Source organism: Osmerus mordax, chromosome 1 (assembly GCF_038355195.1).
Source record: "Osmerus mordax isolate fOsmMor3 chromosome 1, fOsmMor3.pri, whole genome shotgun sequence".
Lineage (NCBI taxonomy): Eukaryota > Metazoa > Chordata > Actinopteri > Osmeriformes > Osmeridae > Osmerus > Osmerus mordax.
The window spans coordinates 11,414,066-11,434,188 of NC_090050.1; the positions used below are offsets into that span (position 1 = coordinate 11,414,066).

General features: G+C 49.3%; 1 protein-coding gene across 4 annotated transcripts in view; it reads right to left on the bottom strand.

Moving 5' to 3' along the window:
* The window catches only part of LOC136954980 (AMP deaminase 2-like), a 41,873-nt gene that overhangs the window by 9,532 nt on the left and 12,218 nt on the right, over positions 1-20,123 (bottom strand). For 3 of the 4 annotated variants that reach the window (XM_067248638.1, XM_067248556.1, XM_067248788.1), the window contains 5 exons: positions 3,866-3,990; positions 3,561-3,691; positions 2,151-2,219; positions 937-1,048; positions 649-835 (listed from right to left, as the gene is read on the bottom strand). In XM_067248638.1, the coding sequence (XP_067104739.1) occupies positions 649-835; positions 937-1,048; positions 2,151-2,219; positions 3,561-3,691; positions 3,866-3,990 (624 nt within the window). The remainder of the gene's footprint in view (positions 1-648; positions 836-936; positions 1,049-2,150; positions 2,220-3,560; positions 3,692-3,865; positions 3,991-20,123) is intronic. The other variant, XM_067248717.1, reaches the window with a different exon arrangement.

Below are 20,123 nucleotides of genomic sequence, written 5' to 3' on the forward strand. Positions count from 1 at the left end.
TGACACAGTGACTGATGGTGAGGGAGTGAGGGAGTGAGTGACACAGTGACTGATGGTGAGGGAGTGAGGGAGTGAGTGACACAGTGACTGATGGTGAGGGAGTGAGGGAGTGAGTGACACAGTGACTGATGGTGAGGGAGTGAGGGAGTGAGTGACACAGTGACTGATGGTGAGGGAGTGAGGGAGTGAGTGACACAGTGACTGATGGTGAGGGAGTGAGGGAGTGAGTGACACAGTGACTGATGGTGAGGGAGTGAGGGAGTGAGTGACACAGTGACTGATGGTGAGGGAGTGAGGGAGTGAGTGACACAGTGACTGATGGTGAGGGAGTGAGGGAGTGAGTGACACAGTGACTGATGGTGAGGGAGTGAGGGAGTGAGTGACACAGTGACTGATGGTGAGGGAGTGAGGGAGTGAGTGACACAGTGACTGATGGTGAGGGAGTGAGGGAGTGAGTGACACAGTGACTGATGGTGAGGGAGTGAGGGAGTGAGTGACACAGTGACTGATGGTGAGGGAGTGAGGGAGTGAGTGACACAGTGACTGATGGTGAGGGAGTGAGGGAGTGAGTGACACAGTGACTGATGGTGAGGGAGTGAGGGAGTGAGTGACACAGTGACTGATGGTGAGGGAGTGAGGGAGTGTTACCAGCGTCCACGGGGGTCTCGGGGATCTCCTCGTAGACGCGCAGATCCAGAGGCTTCTCCCCCAGCTCCTGCAGGGAGCGGGCGGTGGTCTTGCAGAAGTTCTGCATGGACAGGGCTATGTACTTCTCCCGGATGAACAGGGACTTCACCACACACTTGGCGGCGTCTACCAGGTCTATGAAAGGGACCTGGGTAGGGGGGGCAGGGGGTAACCATTGAGAAACCATGGCAACGACACGGCGCCACGCACACTGTGTTGGGGGTCGAGGTGTCTTTGCTGGAGTCTCACCCCACACTTCTCCTCTCCAGAGATGGACACGCGCTGGTACTCTTTCTCCATCGGAATGTGTCTCTCCCTGAAGCCGTCGTCCACCATGTCCTCACTCTGGTCGTTCATGAACCTAGGGAGAGAGTGAAACATGAGGGAGGGACGTGGAGGGAGGGAGAGGGAGAGAGGTGGGCAGAGAGAGAGAGGGTGCAGAGAAAAGATAAAGAAACAGATAACGAGAGAGATAGTTAGAGAGAGAGAGAGGGAGGGAGAAGGAGTGTAGAGAAATGTAGAAAGGTGACTAGAGACCCCGATAGTAATGTAAGTGTCTAGACACCAAAGTGGGTCATGTTCAGATGAAACTCTGACTGTCTACCTGCAAATAAATCGTCTACTGACTGAAGCAGGCAGTATGACATCATATATTATGGTTTAACATATAGTCTAACAGCTGCATGGTAATGTAAAGAGACCAGCAGAATAGGTAAAATCTTTGTCGTTGGAAAGTACCAGTATACATGGCCTCAAGGTCCACAGTAAAAAAAGAATAGAAACTGGACCAGTTTTAGAACCCTATAATCATCACACACCGTCAGTTTAACAGCTCTTGGTAATATAACCCTCACCATGGCTACGGCCTGAGTTCTGTTTCCTCTGGCAAAGGTCAAAAGATGCCTGTCGCAGCTTTCTATAGATGCGCTGGTAACCATGGCGATAAGCACCAAGGAGCTAATTAAGGCAGTGAAGCGTTGGAGCGCCAGTGGCCTTTCTAGCGCCTTGCCACCTCGACGTACCGTACAGAGACACCTGGCCTCGTCCCCTGGCCTCGTCCCACTGGCCTCGTCCCACTGGCCTCGTCCCCTGCCTCTCCACACTCAAAAACAGGACCAGACTTGCCTGCGCTCACTACCTCATACCACCAGCAGAGGGCAGCTGGATAGGAAGCCACAGATCTGCATTACTGACTAAGTGGAACTGGGATAGAGGCAGAGTCCTATTGGTGGGGGAGAGGAGTTGATCCCATTATCAGTTCTGTGTGGAAGATACTGTACAGTCTACATACTGTGTGGCGTGAGAACGCGTGGTCAAACGGTATCGTCAAGAGGGAGAGAGAGAGAACAGACAGCGAGAGGAAAGAGAGAGAGAGAGAGAGAGAGAGAGAGAGAGAGAGGGCTAGACGTGGATGGCCTCTCGAAGTCTCTAACAGGTCTCTAGAAGTGAAGTGGCTCACTCACTCCAGGTCGGCAGCACTGTCGATCTTCATGAAGTCCTGCTTGGCTCGCAGCAGGATCTCAGGCTCAAGCCTGGCAGGCAGGACGGCGCGACAGGCAGGCGGGCGCAGGGCAGGGTGGGTGGAGCGGGCAGCAGGTGCATGGCGGCATGGCAAAAGAAGGGCGGAGGGGGCATCCGGAGGGCCCAGGTGTTGAGGTGGGGGGGGGGGGGGTGCAAAAGCAAGATGAGAGAGAGCCGAAACAAACACACAATCAGAAGGAGTGGACGTCCGACAGCAGATACACACACAGGACCAGCAGACAAACGGGACACACACACACACACGACACACAGAGGAGGGGGGGGGGTGAGGGGGGGGGAGGGGGGGGTTTGAGGGTGTGAAAGATGATCAAAGGGGGAGGGAGGTTGGAATAAACAGAGAAGGATGAGTTAGCAGTAGAACACCTTGATTGGTCACATGAGACTCCAGTGGGAGCCAGATAATAATAACCCCTCCCACACTCCCCCCACTGCCCCCGTAGAGATTGGCTTAGTGGAACAGACAGTCATCACCATCTCCCCAGCAACCCAGACAGCGCACCCCTCCCTCGGCCACATGTGGTACAGTCTGGACCACCCTGGGCCGAGGGCTGTTAGCTGCTGTTAGTTAGCTCGCAACTGACACTGTGGAAGCTCTTGAGCGTGCACCGTATGTGGGAGAGAGAGCTGTGTGTGTGTGTGAGAGAGAGAGCTGTGTGTGTGTGAGAGAGAGAGCTGTGTGTGAGAGAGAGCTGTGTGTGTGTGAGAGAGAGAGCTGTATGTGTGTGTGTGAGAGAGAGCTGTATGTGTGTGTGTAAGAGCTGTGTGTGTGTGAGAGAGAGAGCTGTATGTGTGTGTGTGAGAGCTGTGTGTGTGTGAGAGAGAGCTGTATGTGTGTGTGTAAGAGCTGTGTGTGTGTGAGAGAGAGAGCTGTATGTGTGTGTGTGAGAGCTGTGTGTGTGTGTGAGAGAGAGCTGTATGTGTGTGTGTGTGTGTGAGAGAGAGCTGTGTGTGTGTGTGTGTGTGTGTGTGAGAGAGAGCTGTGTGTGTGTGTGTATGTGTGTGTGTGTGTGTGAGAGAGAGCTGTGTGTGTGTGTGTGTGTATGTGTGTGTGTGTGTGTGAGAGAGAGCTGTGTGTGTGTGTGTGTGTGTGTGTGTGTGTGTGTGTGTGTGTGTGTGTGTGTGTGTGTGTGTGAGAGAGAGAGAGACGGGGGACTACCTTTATGGGGGAACCTTTACTTGTGTCTGTTAGGGGCAGGGTCTCTATGTGTGTGTGTATGTCAGTGTGTGTATGTCAGAGTGTGTGTGTGTCAATGTGTATGTCAGTGTGTGTGCGTTTCAGTGTGTGTGTGTGTGTCAGAGTGTGTGTATGTCAGTGTGTGTGTGTTGCTCACTTGATGTCCTGGCTGATCTGTCTCTCCAGACGGTGGCGTCTCTCCTCCAGCTGCTCGATGGGGCTGTCCTCCGGGAACTCATAGGGAGCACTGCGCATCTCGCTCTCCGCCAGGCTGCGAGTGAACAGCTCCTACACACACACACACACACACACACACACACACACACACACAAACACACACACAGGTGTAAACTCCTAACGAATACGCACGAGAATAGGGACGCCCCGATGCCTTTGCCGAACCTCCTCCTCCGAACCCCTGTCCGTGTCCGTCAGCCAGCTGGTGTCACACTGGGGACTCACCTCGGCGATCTCCTTGTACTTGCCGTCCATGGAGGTCTTCAGGTCAAAGTGCTTGAGGGTGACGGGGGTCCCGGGGAGGGAACGCTGGGGCTTGAGGGGCTTGGGCCCTGTGGCTCCACGCAGGTCTGCAGGCAGGGGGGAGAGAGAGAGAGAGAGAGACACAGAGAGAGAGAGAGAGAGAGAGAGAGAGGGAGGCAGTGAGAGAGAGAGAGAGAGAGAGTCAGACCAAAGCATTTCAGCACCTCCAACATGAGCTCACTAGACTCCTGACCTCATCCACCCACACAGAGTCCTATTCAGCCCCTGTGCTGCTGTAGCTGATGGCAGCCCTGAGGGAGCGAGCGCCTGGCTGCAGGCTGGAGCTAGCCTGGCTGCAGGCTGGAGCTAGCCTGGCTGCAGGCTGGAGCTAGCCTGGCTCTGGGTCTGTCTGTCACACCGAGGGCCTTTCACATGCTGACGCTGGAGCATTGCTGCCGAGACCCAGGTGGACGCCAGATACCCGTTGCCGTAGCAACTCTCAGCTCAGTGTGTGTGTGAGGTGAAGTGATAATGCCACTTCACCCACCGGGGGTGTCTTGTACTGTGTGTGAGGGTGAGGGTGAGGGTGAGGGTGAGGGTGAGCAGGTAAAACACAAAGAGCTCTTTGTACCACTGACTGTGAGTGGGGGCTTTCATAGCCTCAGGATGAAAACTTGTCAGCTGACTCTGATTCTGACATTCATGTGTGTGTGTGTGTGTGTGTGTGTGGGGTTCCAGACAATTCTGCTGCGTCAGTCACACTGCAGGGGACCCTTGAGACTATTTCGGTGCAGACAAGGCCTGTAACCGACAGACGTGTGTGTGTGTATGTGTGTCACACTACTCTCTAGATACACGACACAGCCACAGGCCCTCATCAGTTTCAGCCATAAAGGATCATCATCGTTATCATCTTACACACACACACACACAGTTATGCTGAGTGACCGGTACACGCACACACACACACACACACGCAAGCACGCACGCACGCACACACACACACAGTTATGCTAAGTGACCGGTACACACACACGCACATACACACACACACACACACACACGCACACGCACACGCACACACACACACACACACACAGGCAGGCAGTGTTTAGTAGCCCTGCAGCCTGATCCTTCACAACGACCACACTGGGCTCATTCAGTCCTGCTGTTACACCAGTGAGGTCATCACCAGCCCTCTCCAGCAAACTGCAATGTCTTCCTGGAGACAGACCTGTCTGTGGGTCATCAAATCTCCCCAATCTACAGTGAACACACTCAAACACACCCACGCTGTCTTGGATTCATTTATGTAGCTCTATGAGGACCAAACACACACACACACACACACACACACACACACACACACACACAAACCCTCACGTGAAAACTGTGGTCTGACTCCCTCTCGGACAGACCTGTCATTAACATGATGAGGCCTATTCTAAGACCTGTACAGTCACTGATCTAATAACCACTTCAACATACTGATGTTCTAACAAGCTGTGATCCCAGGCCAGCTACTGGGGGCACACACACACACACACACACACACAACCCTCCCCCCCAGGGCCTGTTCCGCTTCATCAAAACATAACAGAGGTTCTATTATGGAGAGATCAGTTGGCTTTAATGCAACATCACCATTAGGCAAAAATAGACCTCTCTCCCTCTCTCCCTGTCTAATGCCTCTGTCTCTCAATCATTATAGACCTCTCTCCCTCTCTCCCTGTCTAATGCCTCTGTCTCTCATTCATAATAGACCTCTCTCCCTCTCTGTCTAAGGCCTCTGTCTTTCATTCATAATAGATTGGAGCTTCTGGCTGCATTGGCCCCTTCCAACCTCTCTGCACTGCAGACTTTGAGGATGTCAGCCGGTGGCTGGGTTAGATCCACCAGACACTAAGACTGGAGGCAGAGCTCAGGAAGTCTTTTTAGAGCGGGCGCTGTCCGAGTCTGGATTATGATGTTTACATTTGGGCCTCCAAGTACCGGTACTGTCTTAGTGGAATGTTAGCAAGGTTCAAATGAGACCCGGGCCTGCTCTGTGAGGAGGTAGTGGAGGCTTTGTGGGTGTGCGCGTGTGTGTGTGCACGTGTGTGTGCACGTGTGTGTTGTGGGGGGGTGGGGTTGGGGTTCTAAACATGTTCATTCATCCTGGATTCGCGTTCCCCTTCATTTTTAGTATTGAGCTAGAAGAGGACCAAAGTGGAAAGGCACACACACACAGACCACACACCACACACAAACACACACAGACCACACACACACACACCACACACCCGTGCACGACAAAGTGGCGCGTCCTCCACTCCCGCCTGTTTCCGTCGGAAACCGATGACTCTTATTCCCAGTGTTGTGGAACCACACGAGGCAGCGAACGACGCCGTCGCCCCGGCGCGCCTCCCCTCACCGTCTCCACTCGGCGAGAGCCCTGCTTCCTCAAAGCGGTCACGTGACACGAAATCAACGTGAACGCTCCCTCTCGCCGGGGCAGCGTCTAGAGAACGCCCGGCGGATCATCCTCCCGTGTAATCGAGGACATTACCGACCCTCCTTATGTGCGAGGGCGACGATTAGTCTGAGCCATCTGCTGCCCGCTTCGCATGGCCGACGTGGGCAGGACCGGGTGCCGAGGCCAGATAACAGAGTCTGATAGGGGGGGGGGGGGGGGGGGGGGGGGCTCTGTGATAGGACACGGTGTTATGGTTATGGTGTCTCCAGTGTCTAGTCTGGTCAGACAGGCTGGCCTTGAGAGGACAGTATCATCCACACACGCGTGAAATATGGGCCCATACACACACACGCGCACATACCCCCCCCCCCCCCCCCCCCTGTGTACAGAATTCATTTAATCCCCCTAACCTCTCCACCACAGATGCTCCTTAATCCAGCATTCCCCCTGACTCTATTTAGCCACAGTGACCTCAGTGTGTGTGTGTGTGTGAGAGTGTGTGTGTGACAGTGTGTGTTTGGGGTGGATGGGGACAACCACAGCCCCTACACGCCCATCCAATCCAGCCTGTAAACACTGAGAATAAACCACTGGGCAGCGGACCACAATAGGACCGTGTGGTCCTGGTCCCTGGTAAAACCCGGGGAGATGAGCGGTAGCTAGCAGACACAGTGTCTGTCTTGGGATTAGGAGCAGGGTGACCCTGATGTCTAACATCCCTGGTACACGGGCCAGACTTTGTGGAGACATGTCACTGAGACATAACAACAGCTTACATCATTCATGTTTATGGATGAGAGCCTCTCCGTGGACTCCGTTTCGCCCTGCGACATGATCAAATGATGGGCCGGGGAATTATGAGGGCTTTTGATGTCCGCAGAGAGTACCCACACACAATCGTTTAGATGTAGCTAGCCTGGAGGCGACAAACAAATCATTTGAATTATTTTGTGAATGAAAATGAACGTGTCGCGTGGTGGCGTGTTTCTAGAACAAGCACGCGCTCACAGGGCTACTGTGCAGGATCCGTCCTGGGTCTGAAATGATCCTGAAAACGAGACAGTGGCCAGACGTACACATGCTTGTTTTTGGGTCCTCGCGCTATTCCTGTTTTCCATGTATCTTGGCATTCAGATTGGCTAGGCAAATTGGGCTGTGGTATTACATACCGACAGAGGGAGTTTGCGAGGGAGAGAGAGGGGGGGGGGGGGGGGGGGGGGGTGAGAGCATGTTATCATACAGAACGATACATACTTTCTCATCATCATCACCATCATCATCATCATCATCACCACCTGCTTGATCATCATTTTTTCCACCTGTCATTTAGTACATGAAGTACTTCTCCCCTGATCCTAACCCTGCAACCGACAAGACTAAGACCTCCACTGCTCCTCAGCTCAGCTTGTTGTGACTGACAAGCAAGGGGACATGTCCCTATCCGGGGTTTCCCGCAGAGAATTGTTTAGTTAAGGTGGTAGGGTGGGGTTTGCCGTCAGACCGGGCGGGGGGGGTTGTTTGTGCGATAGATGCGTTCTGCAGAGAAGGGAGACTGGTGTTGGTCACGGTTTAGAATGGAAGGGAGAAAACAGGACAACGGCGGATATCGTATAAAATGTTTTGACTACCTAGTTAAAGCGGCAGGCGTGTGTTGCTTAGGCCTTAACTGAAAAGTGCTGCGGGAAACCCTGCTATCTCTATCAGGACCTCTTTCTCTCTCTAGTCTCCTTCTCGCTCCTCTCCTCCGCTCTAATGATCTCTCTTTCCCCCTCTCCTTCTCTCTCTCCTCTCCCGCTGTGCCTAGAGGACCCAGGTCAGTGACCAGTGTGTCCCACCAGAGCTGGCTGAGGGGCAGCTTGATGACATCATCGCAGAGGTGACCTAGATACCGTGACAGGAGCTCAGAGAGAGGGCGGCGGACGCCCAGAGCCCGCGTGACGCCGGCGCGTGTGGAGTCCCGTCGTGTGAGGGGGGGGTTCTGGTGATGTTTCCATCTAATCACTGACATATTGAAGAATCAAGACAGCTGGTTATTTACAGCTGAGCACACCTTTCTTCCTCACTCCAGAGGGTACACGCGACACACACACGCACGCACTTCACACTATTCCTTAGCAACAGTGGATGAGAATAAACCTGTACTTTGAACCCAGTTGGTCTCAAAAGCCTGTGTGATTCTCAACACTACTCACAGATGACCACTGAGTCAGGGATAATAGAGCAGCCTCATGGGTCGGAGTCAGGGCTGAGTCAGAGATGATAGAGAGGCCTCAGGAGTCAGAGGTTGAGTCAGAGATGATAGAGAGGTGTAAGGAGAGAGTCAGGACTGAGTCGGAGATGATATAGGTGTAAGGAGAGAGTCAGGGCTGAGTCAGAGATGATAGAGAGGTGTAAGGAGAGAGTCAGGTCTGAGTCAAAGATGATAGAGAGGTGTAAGGACAGAGTCAGGGCTGAGTCAGAGATGATAGAGAGGTGTAAGGAGAGAGTCAGGGCTGAGTCAAAGATGATAGAGAGGCCTCAGGAGTCAGAGTTGAGTCAGAGATGATAGAGAGGTGTAAGGAGTCAGAGTTGAGTCAGAGATGATAGAGAGGTGTAAGGAGAGTCAGGGCTGAGTCAGAGATGATAGAGAGGCCTCAGGAGTCAGAGTTGAATCGGTGCTGCTGCCACAGTGTTTCTGTGTGAGCCCCTGGATAGCACAGAGCCTTGAGGAAGACCTTGGACGAAGGCCGTTCAGGTAGAACAACAAGGCAGCGATGAAGGCCTTGGATACATGCCTGGACAAATGACATGCCATGCTCTAAATTCTGCACACGCCACCGGCATGTTGTCATGCATTACCTTGACATGCAGACGCGCACACACGCGCGCACACACACATTCACGCATGTATACATGCAGGCACACACACACGCGCGCACACAGGGACGCAGACATGGTATCTCCCTCATTTTTGGAATACTCAGGTTGCTTAAACAGGTCCTTTTAGAACATGCAGGAATGTCATACAAAATAAAACATGATAGTAGCAAACACGAGCCGCCGGGCAGAATTGGGGCTCAGTCTGTTACCAGACCCCGCAGTATAAACGCACACCCTAAACTGTGTCTGAGAAACACAGTCAAGCCATAGCCTGAAGATGCTGCAGGGCTGTTGTCTAGGTGACCTGCTGACGCGAGGGAGAGGTGAGCAGGAACATGGGGTGCTTACGGAGGATCACTTCCTGTTACGGGCTGAAACCCATCATGACACCATCTCATCCTATCCCAGCATGCTCCGGGAGGAGTTCCTACCCTGTTTCCATCCAATCATCTCTCCTGATTAACGCCAGAGAGCCAGGTGATGGACTGGCCTGGTCTCCCTGCAGACACACCAGAGAGCTGAGGAACGGAGACAGGGCCGACACTAGCGACAGACCGGCCCATTGGAGCTGGGAGGCAACCTCCATTCTCTCCAACCTCCGTTCGTCCTCAAGCGGTTCTGTTCAACCCTATCCTCCTGACATCCCCCTCATCCCTCTCCCGGTCCACCCCACACCAGCTCTTCTGCAGGCTTACAGAAATAGTCCTCAGACTGCGCAGACTAGCAGTGCGTGTCGCCTGGATACCCTCAGGTACCTAAGCTAGTTACCACACAAATGAGCTCTCTGCACACATACACACATACATGCACACGCACACACACACAGAGTAATAACAACAACACAGTTCCTCTGGGACAAATGATCTCTGAGAGAGAAGACAGCATCCTAGCGGTCAGGTTGCAAGAGCGGCGTACAGTACCTCTCTCCCTGTCCTGTCCTTAGTCTCGACGGTGACCGCCCCGCATGCACGCTCCTGCGGGCTGCTGGGACGTGCGGGGCCCCGGGACAACGTTGCTGCTCGCTACCTCCACCGGTACGACGGATGTAGAGAAGGAAGGAGTGACAGAAGAAGAGAGGAGAAACAGGCTCTCCCCTCCGATAACTGGCAGCACTGGGCTTCTCTCTTTCCTCTCTCTCCTTCTCTTCTCTTTCTCTCGTCCTCTGAGAAAACGGTCTCCCCTCTTCTCTGTACTCTCTACCGGTTGTGTTTTCCCCGAGCCTGGCCTCTCTCTCTCTCTCTCTCTAGCGCTGCCTGTCTCTCCCAGCTGCTTCCTGGATAGGAGGGCCGGCTCACTGTACACGAACAGCGAAAGGCTACTGGCTCCTGCATTTAAATACCTCCCACATTGGAGCGTACCACGTGGCAGAAAGGGGGGGAGGAGAGAGGGAGTCTGGAGGGGCGGAGGGAGGGAGGGAATGGGGGGGGGGGGCTGCAGCACTTCACAGCTCTGATCTATTGTGCTGTGGGATGGAGGAGGCTGGGTCTCTCTCTCTCCCTGCCCATCCCTCCCCCTCCTCCTCCTCTTCCCTCAGTCTCTCCCTCCCTCCCCCACATCCTCCTTTCCCTTCAGTCTCTCCCTCCCCCTTCTCATGACAGCACTAGCGCATACATGCTGTTGATGTGTAGCGTGAAGGATAGATAGACAGACAGACAGACAGACTGATAGACAGGCAGACAGACAGACAGATATGGTATACATGTTACATCAGCAAAGAAGAATTAGAGCTGGTAACAAGGTGTGTGTCTGTCCGGTCTGCCTGATTATTTGGGGGGAATGGCTGTTTGTCTGAACCAGAATAACCTTAACTGTGAAGGCTTCTGTGTGTAGCAGTTCTGACTGAGTGTGTGAGTGTAGAGGTGTGTTTGTGTGTGAGTGTAGAGGTGTGTTTGTGTGTGGGGGGGGGCGGCTTCTTTCATCTGTCACTTGGACCTGGATCACTCCTTTACACCTGCTGCAGGTGTCATGGAAAGGTAGAAAGGAGGAACTATCGGTCAAACACACACACACACACACACACACACACACACACACACACACACAGACTGACCCTCCTTTTTCCGCAGACAGACAGGCAGACACCAGCAGACACACCACAGCTAAACTGCTCTTCCCAGCAGGTCATTATGTTGTGGGAACAGAAAGAGCAGGTGTAAGCAGCAGCTTCGCAGAGCTCTCGGCCGCGTCTCTCCAGGCTGTTGCTGGCGGGCTTGACTGGCCTTTCTAAAATTCACAGTTTGGAATCCTCCTCGACTTGAAAACTGTTTTCGGTTTCGGCAAGTTACTATGGCGACTCAAATGTGGGTCAAGACTTTGACAGCACAGTGAGGCTTCCCATAGATCCGTGTTGAGGGGCTCTTTTGACAAACTTGCCATGCTCAGCCCAGTTGCGAAACTCTTGTGAGACTATGAGGTCTTACCCCAGCAGTTTGTGAGACCCTAGACCAGAAAAACCTCATTCTAACAAAGCCAGATGTTTGACAGGGGAAAAAAATGGAAGGAAAGTTGACCTAGATACAGACACAATACACACGTACACACAGACACACATAAAACCTTGAGTTTTGCTCTCTTCAACTTTTCCCACGATGCCCTCCAATGCACATGACAGTGGTTGAGTCCTATTAGAACTGTGAAGGGGTAAGATAGAGATCCCTCTCTCTCTCTCTCTCTCTCTCTCTCTCTCTCTCTCTCTCTCTCTCTCTCTCTCTCTCTCTCTCTCTCACACACACACACACACACACCCGAGCCCTTTCGGACCGGAGCTGTACCCACTTATATATAGGATGACAAGCCAGTCTATGGAAACTTTTATGTTCCGTGTGGATGCTGTGTAAAGCGAGGATCAACACACGACACTGTACTGTAGAGATGCTAGCCTACATCAGCGCGACTTCACGAGCCTCACAGACTTCCTTTGTAATCTGTTGGACGGGACTGCATGGACAGGGAAAGGCACAAACATGGCAAGGCAACAGGCAGTGAGTTGATCGAACTGTTAAACGGTAGCGGTGAATACGTCGGCTATCAGGGATTAGGAGAAGGAGGCAAAGAGGGAGAGAAGGGAAGTGGAGGAGGGACATAAAGGGGAAGTGAGAATACAAAGGGGGGAAAGGAAACAACAGAAACGGGGCTTGGCGAAGAAAAGAGTACGAGAGTGACAGACCAGGACGAGACAGCGCAGCAGATAGAGAGACAAAGAGAGAGCGAAAGCAAGAGAGAGAGAGATAGAGAGAGAGTTGAGTTTCTAAGCTGGGTTTTCTTGACACTGATTGATAAGCCAGCAGAAACAAACACAGATAAGCAGTTGCACAGAGCTGTGGTGGCAGCAGGAGAGACAGGCCTATGAAATATTCACAAGGAAGCTCCTCTCCACACATTATCTGTGAGCAGTGTCATCTTCCAAGAAGACTCCTTAAACGCTAGGGTTGTCTGATATCCTTTTCCGTTCTTGAGAGGAAGATCCTGGAGACTCCGGAGCATTCTGGAACATCTACTGTATTATCAGGGCTGTGGTCTGGGAGGTATCATGTTGAGTTTGAAGCGCTAACAGGGGGATTCCCCTATAGTTGCTAGGAAACCAGAGCAAGCTGACAGCTCTACTTGTTAGACCGGTCAAAATGAAGGAGAAAACGTGAAACGTTTTAATAAGCCCTTTGGTAAGTCACAAATGGCAAACTGTTACAAGCGGGGGGAAAGTCCAGTACAGGCTTGTTTTTAACCCCCAAGCGCTTTCATACCAGAATAGGCCATGTACATTATCTTAAGACATACAGTATCAACATACCAGACACAATATTCTATAGATGTACAGTCTTAGACATGAGGGTTCCAAAAGGGTTCTTCTTGAAGGGCTGAGGTTCTAACCAGAACCATTTGCTTCAGAAAAAAACGTTTTTTTGAAGAGACAAGTTCTTCAAGGGTTCTTTGTAAGACAAAGTTACATTAGGAATCCTTTTCATCCGAAGAATCCATTTTGAAGAAAGAGTTTTTCAAAGATTGTTGAAAGCACTGGGGTTCTCACCCTCAAATATTCAAATGTTTACCCATGTTTCAAATAGCATTTTTAAATGAATTAATTATGTTAATAAAATGTAACAACGACTGTTATAATGATGGCTGACCACAATATGCAATGCATGGGATTCATTTGTTTTGGGTGGGGTTCTAGATGATGTTGGTGGAACCCCTCAACATTTGGGTGTTGACTGAAAAACAACTATTTGATGATGTCAATAAAGGTTCAGTATTCTCAAGAGAAAGCCAACTTCAGAAATACTGGTTGTGAAGGTATTTCTGTATCTCTCTGGGAGCCGGTCTCAGAGTGGCTTCTCAAAACAGCTAGTATTCCACTTGCACACACACACACACGCACGCACGCACACGCGCACGCACACGCACACACACACACACACACACGCACACACACACACACGCACGCACACGCACACGCACACACACGCACACGCACACACACACACACACACACACACACTGCTGGTTCCCCCCTCTATCTCCCCTCAGGCTGCTCCCTCCACTTTATAAACACGCTACACGGTTAGCCTACATGTCGTTGTGACTTCGCCAGCCTCACTCGCTTTGCAATCTGTTGGGTGGAATTGCATGGCGAGGGAAAGGCACTAAACATGCACATGGCAAGGCTCCAGGCAGTGAGTTGCTCCGAAGTAACAGTGGACCCGTACGCTGCCCGGGCCTGGCGGAGGAAGAGGAGGGCCCTCCTCTCCTGTCTGCTTATCAACCCGGCTCTCCTCGTATCGGAACATAGCTAAGTGGAAACGTAGTGTCACTTTGCACCTACTGTCAGTCACAACGACACCCCCCCCCCACACACACACACCCCTGCCCCTCCTGTGAACACGGAGTGTGCCTCAGTCACCTAGAAGTTAACATGTCCACAGTCCGCCTGCCCCTGGAGGGCGGAGGGGCGCTCAGATCAAAGAGACAAGCTGTAAACGCCTTCACCAGAGGTGGTGTCCCGTGACCTCCGCCGCTGTCACACCCACCCATGCACACGCACACAGACACAGACCCATGCACACCCACACAGACCCATGCACACGCACACAGACACAGACCCATGCACACCCACACAGACCCATGCACACGCACACAGACACAGACGCACGCACACGCACACAGACGCACGCACGCACACAGACGCGCGGCTTTCTCCTGTGATGGATGGTGTTTATAGGGAAGCTCTGTCTCCTTGGTCACGGTGGGAACTGATTTAGAGGGTGCGTTAAGCTGGCATAGACTTGCCAGCACACACACACACACTCACACACACACACACACACACACTCACACACACACACGGGAAGGAAGGTAATTATCATTCCAAAACACATCAATGTTTCTATTAGATACTGAGAGAGGCCATGGCTGATATATGACCCTGACCACAGCCGCCCTTGTAGGAATGTTCAGTTTACCCAGCGAGGAGGCCCAGGAACAGTAAACTATGATATTCCACACCTGTGTGAGTAGGCTGTGTGTGTGACCGTGTGTGTGACCGTGTGTGTGTGTGTGTGAGAGAGGGAGAGAGAGAGAGAGAGACACAGAGAATGAGGTGGTAAGGAATGATCCGTAAAGGTGTGTGAGTATGTGTGCTGCTACAAGTCAGCTTTATCACATGGACAACCCGTAGACCAGTTCTGTCGGAGGGGATTTGCCCACTGTCAATCAAAGATCACAGAACCCAACTACCTGCTGACAGAGATTTAGAGACAGTCAAATGAATGGGATTAGACTGAAATGAATCCTCATCAGTCCCCATGGCTACAGCCCAGGATGGGGCGGGCAGCGTGCTTAACTGTACCGCAGCCATGAAATATAACCCATCATCAACATGCTCACAAATACTGTCGGTCAGCCTGCATTGCGTCTCCCCAGTTGGACGGAGATTCCTTTTCAAATGGCCATCCCTGCTGTGTTGAGCCTGGTTGTGTGTGTGTGTGTGTTGTGTGTATATTGCGTGTGAGCATGTGTTTAGTGCGTGTGCGCCTGTAGGTGGATTATTTGCCGTTAACTACAAAGGCTGAAGGTGGAGGCTCTCCCGGCTATCTGGTTACCCCCGGCAACAATCCCACCTGCCACAGTTGTTAGTCGTTAGCCATCGCGGGGCTCTGTTATTGGGTCACCCAGAATCCCCTGTTCCTGTTATAACCATCCAGGAAGACACTATTCACTTTACCCCGACAGCCACTATTCCTAGTAAGTGAGAGCCCTGGAATTTTCCATCTGAACTTTGGAACATACAGAGGTTTTAGTCGGCTGTTTAAAAAAGACAGGGTGAGGTAACGCAGTACTGTACTTTTTACTGAGCAAAGTGTCTCCTCTAGTGGGCAAAAGAGAGAACTGCAGCTGCTGGCCTTCACACCCGAGCCCTGGCAGAGGAATGGCATGGAACAGAAAACACCTGGACTAAGCCCCCAGCAGGTTTGGGATGACAGGGTCATTAGTGGGAGAGAAGATCCTTTTTCCATCGCCAGCTTCAGTTACATAACCATTCTACTCTCTATGCAATCTGGGTGTAATGAGTACGATGGATGTCCTACCTTGTCTGTGGATGCAACTGCCGACAGCACCGTCCCAACTGTGAGTTCAGTGTACTTTGTCAGTATTAACGCGACAAAACAGCCTGTTACAAACTAGAGCACAAACTAGAACTGCTCCCGTCTACCGGTTCCTCTCTGTGGCAATGTGAGTCAGTACTGTACGATACATTACCAAAAGGTCACACACAGAGTGCACACCCACCTACACGCACACACACACACCCACACCCACACACACACACACACACACACACACACACACACACACACACACACACACACACACACACTGAAAGAAAGGGAATTGGCGGTCTGTTCAAACTATACATATTAATTTAATATATACTACATGATTTGTTAAAGTTTCTCTTCCAAACATGTTTAAATCTAGTAGTATTACTATAATCTCGGAACTTGTGTAATCTGTATATCTATATCATGTTGAGAGAACTTAATTTAGTTAGGTTTGGGTAGTGTCTGTCCCTCCCCCACTCACGTCAGGTACGTGCCTGCGCATGCGCTTAGAAACGCGCCAATTCTCTGAAGATTTTCAGTTGGAATTTCATTTTCATGCTGTGTCACTGAAGAGAAGATCGGATTTCATAGAAACAGAAAAGAAATTCAAAGATACATCTCTGCGGTAAGTGAGAACGTTTTTAATGTGAAACATTGTCTTACTGATAGCTGGGCTGTCCCCGCATTGAAATCGCCAGTTAGTACTAACCTAGCTAACACACAAATATACGAGGACCGCTTTTTACACGCTGTCAGCTTGTTAACGTTCGCTAGCTGGTCAGTTTTATACATGTGGACTGAAGCGTTTGTATAGTGAGTGCTAGCTACACGAGGGGCTAGCTGCAAATATTGCATAGCTAGCTAGCTAGCAATAATGTCCTTGGCTAGGCTTCATGGGGTAATTAGCCCACGTGTGGTGCATTCTTTTTCGACTAGCGTTAGTACAATATTTCGCCTGTGCTTATCTTTTTTCATGGGCAGTTAAAAAAACCTGTTGTAATTTTGTTATAATATTATTATTTGGTATTTTTTTGTATATATTACTGTTAATATATAACCTCAGAGAGTTAAATGTTTGCAGGCGGGGAAGTAACCGTGTAGATTCCCAATATGTGGTCAGTTTATCGCAATGAACTTAGCTTCCAATTATGCTAAGACGAATTCGGACTCCTAGACGTGTATTTAATGTAGCCTAATATTTTCACAGATCCTAATTTGTTACTGTGTCCGTTTGTGGTTTGAGGGTCTGGCAAAGGCTCTATAGTAGTGGTGAGTACAATACTTTTCTATTTTATGTAGTGTAAATATTCAATGTATAGGTTTAACACTTTCTCTTGCGCGCCAATTCTCTGAAGCTTTTCAGTTGCAATTGCATGTAGTGTCACTGAAGAGGTCATACTGACAGCTGGGCTGTCCAAGCATTCAAATCGCCAGTAAGTACTATCTAAAGCAATCATTCAAACACCTTATTGTACACGCTGTCAGCTTGTTAACATTCGCTAACTGGTCATGTGCTTACATATGGACTAAGGGTGTAACAATATATCGTGGAACAATATATCCCAATACAAAAATGGTACAATATGTATCATAGAGTTATGGCAATATTTTTACAATATGATGTCCGTTTGATCCTATTGGTTGAGATACCAGCACGCGACCTACTCTGCGTCATGCGTGCATTCACTGCATTCACAGAAATCGCTTGAACTGAGTTAACTAAATTGTATGTACAACAAAGAAAGTTATTGAAAATGTTAAATGTTTTGGAAATAAATAATTTAATTTTAAACAAAAATCAAAATATCGTGATACGTATTGTATTGTACACCCAGTATCGTCATACATATTGTATCGTGAGCTGAGTGTATCGTTACACCCCTAATATATACTGAAGTGTTTGTAGAGTGAGTGCTAGCTACACATGGGGCTAGATGCAAATATTGCATAGCTAGCTAGCAATAATCTCCTTGGCTTAGCTTCATGGGGTAATTAGCCCACGGGTGGTGCATTCCTTTTCCACTAGTACAATATTTCGGTAATAATATTGGTTATAATATTATTTGGTATTTTTTGTCAATATTATTGGTAATATTTTACTTTTTAAAGTAAAATGTTTCCAGGCGAGGAAGTAACCGTGTAGATTCCCAATATGTGGTCAGTTTATCGCAATAAGCTTCGTTTCTAATCATTGTACGACGAATTCAGACTCCTAGAAGTGTATTTAATGTAGCCTAATATTTTCACAGATCCTAATTTGTTACTGTTTCCGTTTGTGGTTTGAGGGTCTGCCAAAGGCTTTATAGTAGTGGTGAGTAGGCTATTCTTCACAAGACTATTTTCTATTTTATGTAGTGTAAATATTCAATTCAAATTCCATTTTTTTTTTATCTCTCTCTTTGTGCAGTGAATGTGGAAGTGTAAGGCGTGTTCAACTTCTGTTTCAAGTAGGTCTGAACTTCTGAATCATTATAAACTAAAACATGTTAATTTTGGACGCACCTCTCGCTATCCCTGTACATATTTGACCTGCCCATGCTCATTTAAAACATGGAATGCTTTAATTGTTCACCATAATAGAGTGCATTCCACACAAGTTTCTCAGAAACCAACAGCGCTTTCTGTATTTTGTTGTCAATTATGTGCATGTAAGGATTTAGCAACAGAAAGAGACTACTTTAGTCATATTACCACACATCTTAAGAGGAATGAGAGTGTTTCCTGCATGTTTTTAGGTTGCGATTTTAAAACCAATATTTATGGCACTTTTAAAAGTCATAGAAGTCGTCACCATACACCACATACACTAACTGACTTCAAACCAAGTATAGTGAGAACCACTAGACTAGCACCTCCAACAGATGCACCATTGTCTGACAGAGAGGAAGATGATAGTGATGAGGTTTCTGGCGTATGCTCGGATGTTAATGCACAGCCCAGGGAACTTGCTGGTTTAATTGAGCAACAACTTGCAGCTGCTTTATTAAAACTAGAATATTTGGTCCATGTACCAGGAACAGCCATTGATGAGTTTTTACAAGAGCTCCACCACTTGATTAGCTCTCCTACTATCCCTTTGTCTAGTAGTATTGTTAGTGACATATTTCAAAGCAACAACATCCAAATAGACCAATCGCTTATAACAGAAATTGCCACGGCAGTTTGCTCAGCTACCCCAGTGCATAAACCTTTACAAAAGGGTGGCCCATTGAGTAATTCGTATCAACGCAGACAATATTATAAGAAAATATTTAGAGTTGTGGAACCAGCTACGTATGTCTTGGACGCAAAAGAGAATCACACATTTCAGTATGTACCAATATTGAAGTCTCTGCAGCAAATTCTAAGTCAGCAACATATACTTGATAAGGTCTTGCAAAATCATAGGGGACAGCAGCAGATTCAACATGATCAGTTTTATGAATATAAGGCCCCCCAAGATGGTTCCCATTTTCAAGAGAACAGTTTCTTAAACAACGACGAGTTAAGAATATCACTAGGCCTTTATGTGGATGATTTTGAGACATGTAACCCTCTAGGCACGTCTAGAAAGAAACACAAGCTTTGTGCAGTTTATTGGATACTTGGTAACCTCCCACCTGGTTCCCACTCATCTTTGTCATCGATTTACTTGGCGTTGCTAGCAAAAAGTGATCATGTAAAAAAGTATGGTTATACAAAAGTATTACAGCCTCTTTTACAAGACATTAAAACTCTAGAGGATGATGGTGTATATATCCCACTATTAGGCAAATCTCTTAAAGGTACAGTGCAGACTGTGGCTGCAGACAACCTGGGAGCTCACAGCATGGCTGGATTTGTTGAAAGCTTTTCTGGAGACTACTATTGCCGGTATTGCACAGGAAAGAGTTGTGATGTCCAATCCCATTGTGTTGCATCTGGTGTTTTCAACCCAAGAACTAAACAGCTTCATGAATGCCATGTAAAGTCATCACAGGAGACTAACAAAAATTGCTTTGGGGTTAAACGAGAGTGTGTTTTAACTGAACATCTCCTTTACTTTAATGTTGTCAGTGGCTATCCCCCTGATCTTGCTCATGATCTTTTTGAAGGAATCGTGCCAACCGAGCTTTCTCACTGCCTTGCATTACTTATTTCAAAGGGTTTTTTCAAATTAGATGACCTTAACAACATCATATTGTCTTTTCCCTATAAATGGACAGATAAGACTAACAAACCACATGTAGTACCAATAAGTTTTGTAAGTCGTAAAACCATAGGCGGCAATGCTCATGAGAACTGGACCTTATTGAGGTTGCTTTCATTTTTGATAGGACCACTTATACCAGAAAATGAGCCAGCATGGCTT